The following is a 3,429-nucleotide window of genomic DNA, read 5'->3' as shown; positions in this document are numbered from 1 at the left end:
GGTGTGGGGTGTGACCTCTGCGAGCAGGGTGGTGGGGGGTACCTGGTGCATCGCTGGGAGCATGCTGTCTGCGGACTTGGTGCTGCGGGCGTTTTTCCTGGCACCAGCACTGCACCCAGGTATCCCCTCAGGACCTTAAGAGGGCAAATATGTAAAGCGATTCTGGCTGCAAAATTGTGGCCTTCTGCAAGGGGTTTCTTGTTAACTAGAAACTATGTGCTCTGCTAACTTAAGGGCTCCAGTGTTCTTGGGAGCACTTAGATGAAGCAGTGCTGTTGCATCAGTAACGTTAATAAATACTGTTGCATAATTGGGGTGTTTGAGAAGCACTCAGCTGTGAACTTTCGTGTGAATGTTTCAGTTGAATATGTAGAAGGGGTGGGGGGAGGTTTTCAAGCAGGAATCTGTTGTACTAAGTGGGGGATATTGTAAATATTTATATGTTCAGCTAACTCATAGAGCTTCTTGAGCTGAGCTGTATAGAACTGAACTGGCCTAGTACTGTAACTCAAAGTACTAAGGCTCATCTTTAGTGATTTAGAAGCTTGGTATCTGGGGAGGGGGGGGATCTGTCTTTTTAAAAGAAATCGAATGTATGTTGTTTAAAATTGTTGCATGTTCAATTCAAACTTTTTAACAAGTCCTTGATGTTTCAATTTAAAAGTGACCAGTGGGGCTGAGGCTGTGTCCACTGAGGCTAAGATGACTGCCTTTCCTGATTGGCCATGGCTTTTCCATACATTGTGTGACCCTTGCCCTATGACCCTTTGGCTGACCTTACCGGAAGCCATGACGACAGCAGCCTTTTGCCATTAGACGCAGGGTGATGGTGAGGATTCCAAGGGTTAGACAAAACTGGTTAAACTGAACTAGGTGACTGTTACCTTGCGTGTTTTGTGGCCAAACCACCACCAAAAACCTCATACTGTGATGTAAGTACTTAGTGTAACTAGTAAACGTTTTTGTAAAATGTAGAAATGCATGTAATCAGTTAAGTTTTATATTTTACAATGTTCTGTAAAATAAAACTTAGCAAGGTGAATCTAATAAGGAGCAGTCACTCTCTAACAGATAACAGATCTTAGGAGCACAGACTTGTAGGATTTTAGTCTGTTTGATTTGCCATTAATATAAATTATGGCAAAATTGCAAAGTTTATTGGAGGCTTAGAGAAATAAAGTCCTACTCCAGTAAATATAACTGTTTAACTAACTTTCAGAACGTTTTGTTTTCGTCATGCTAGGAGACGATCTAACTTTATTTCTTTGTACAATCAAGGTGGGGGTGGTGGCGGATATAGCAGTCGGAGACAATCTGGAAGAGATAAATACGGACCGCCCGTTCGTACAGAGTACAGACTGATTGTTGAAAACCTTTCCAGTCGCTGTAGTTGGCAGGATTTGAAAGTATGTATTAATGTTCTATCACAGAGCCTGTTGTGACTAGCGGGAAGCCATGACTTCCTTTAATATCAAAGTTCGCTTTGATTTAGGTAGAAGTAATTGAGAAGTATTTGTGCGTGACTCCTTACTCGCAGTTCTCACATTTGCTCAGGCTTGTCCTAAGCTCATGTACTTGCGGGCTGTAAGCATGTGGCGTGGTTGTGTAACTGCTTCTTCTCCCTGAAGGATTTCATGAGGCAAGCTGGTGAGGTAACCTATGCAGATGCTCACAAAGAACGTACAAACGAAGGAGTGATTGAGTTCCGATCTTACTCAGACATGAAACGTGCCCTGGACAAGCTGGACGGCACAGAGATAAATGGAAGGAAGATCAGGCTGGTTGAAGACAAGCCACGGTCAAGCCATAGGCGATCTTACTCTGGCAGCAGGTCAAGGTAACTTTTGGGACGTGTCAGTCTCTGGATCGGGACTGCTTATGCTGAGACTGGGTATAGGTAAATATCTGCAACAGTTACCTTTAGTTGATGTTTTAGGAAGAGGATGATGCCTGAGAATGTAGAAGGAATTGCTCTAATAACAGTGAAGTCACGTTTGAGAGGTTTTTCACGTGTGAAACGCCAGATGCAATTAATGGACAGTAATAATAAGACAGATTAATAATGATATGTCTTGATGTGGCCATACTTGGTTTTGAGAAGAACTTCAGCAGCTTTTCTCTGTTAGAAAGCGTAGGGCACACCAGACAAGGAATAAGGGACAAATCCCATTCCAAATGTTTCTAGGTCACGATCTAGAAGACGGTCTAGAAGCAGAAGTCGCAGAAGTAGGAGCAGCCGCAGCAGGTCCCGTAGCATCTCCAAAAGTCGTTCACGGTAAGTGATACATTGCTCTCTGTTAGAGGAATTGCTGCTGCTTAATTGACAGATATTTACAGCTGCTGTAAGTACACGGTTCATGCAGAATAAACTCTGTCTCTTTTTGAAAGATCTAAATCCAGGTCACGAAGCAAAGACCGCTCACGTTCCAGATCTAAGAGCAGGAAGTCTAGATCAAAGAGCAAATCGAAACCCAAGTCTGACAGGGGTTCCCGCTCTCACAGCAGATCCAAGGAGAAGTCTGAGAAGTCTCGGTCCAGATCCAGGTCCAGGTCTCGATCTCCCAAAGAAAATGGTAAAGGAGATACTAAATCTAAGTCCAGGTCAAGGAGTAGGTCTCATTCCCACTCTCCACAGCAGCAGCCATCTGCCAAGGCTCGCTCAGAGTCACCACCCAAAAGAGCTGCATCCAGGTCCCGTTCCAGATCTCGTTCAAAATCCCACTCACGATCAAGATCTAGTTCGAGAGATTAAAATTAGAACTCTCCTCTTGCATTGCACACTATTACGGAACATTTTCCTACTTGTCAGGCCATTAGTGTTATGTTAGTACTTCAGAAGTTGGTTTTTTCTCTTGCAGGAGTGAATGGCCTAAGAACTAAGTAATGAGACATAAAAGTTTAATTTGTATCCCAGATTTGAAAATACAAGGTGGGATGGTGGTGCAAAGCAGGAAAAGTCCCCTTTTTGTAGAAATTCAGCTAAAAGTTTGATTTTATAGCATTTCTGCAGGAGTAACTTGACTGCTCTTAAATGCAAAGTGGTTTTTATATTAAAAATAAACTGAATATAAACAGGCTTAAATCTGGGCTTTTTTTGAAAATATCATTTTTTTCCTATTTTTTCATGGTTTTAGAATTGTGGGTATCATTAGTTTAATAGATGACAGCTTGCTGCCACAGGCAGGATTGCCTTGCTAAGCAGGTCAGATAATTTTCTGGTTTATCTTAATTTGTGGGAGCAGGCTGCAAACGACGTAAACCGGTCACAATGCTAGGAAGATTATAGACCAGCAATAAACTCAAGTTGGAGCATTTATGTTGTATCTTAACTTGCCAAAACAACATTCCCCCTATACTGTGACTGTATTAAAGGTAATAAAGGTACTCTGGAACCTGTCTTGTACAGTATTGTTGAAAAATCCTCTGTTT

The 3,429-nt window shown here is 42.3% G+C and overlaps 1 protein-coding gene across 1 annotated transcript; it reads left to right on the top strand.

The window, feature by feature from the left end:
- Nucleotides 1–634: 634 nt before the first annotated feature.
- Nucleotides 635–3,081, top strand: LOC104545231 (serine/arginine-rich splicing factor 6-like). Its single transcript, XM_010190315.1, is given in 5 exon segments — nt 635–1,272; nt 1,275–1,406; nt 1,629–1,837; nt 2,186–2,275; nt 2,389–3,081. Coding segments are annotated over 5 exon segments (831 nt in total). The 5' UTR covers nt 635–1,236; the 3' UTR covers nt 2,753–3,081.
- The last annotated feature ends 348 nt before the right edge of the window (nt 3,082–3,429 follow it).

Source organism: Mesitornis unicolor, unplaced genomic scaffold, assembly GCF_000695765.1.
Source record: "Mesitornis unicolor isolate BGI_N332 unplaced genomic scaffold, ASM69576v1 scaffold53828, whole genome shotgun sequence".
Taxonomy (NCBI): domain Eukaryota; kingdom Metazoa; phylum Chordata; class Aves; order Mesitornithiformes; family Mesitornithidae; genus Mesitornis; species Mesitornis unicolor.
Note: the sequence above shows the minus strand (reverse complement) of the source record. Positions and strands in the feature narration are given on the sequence as shown.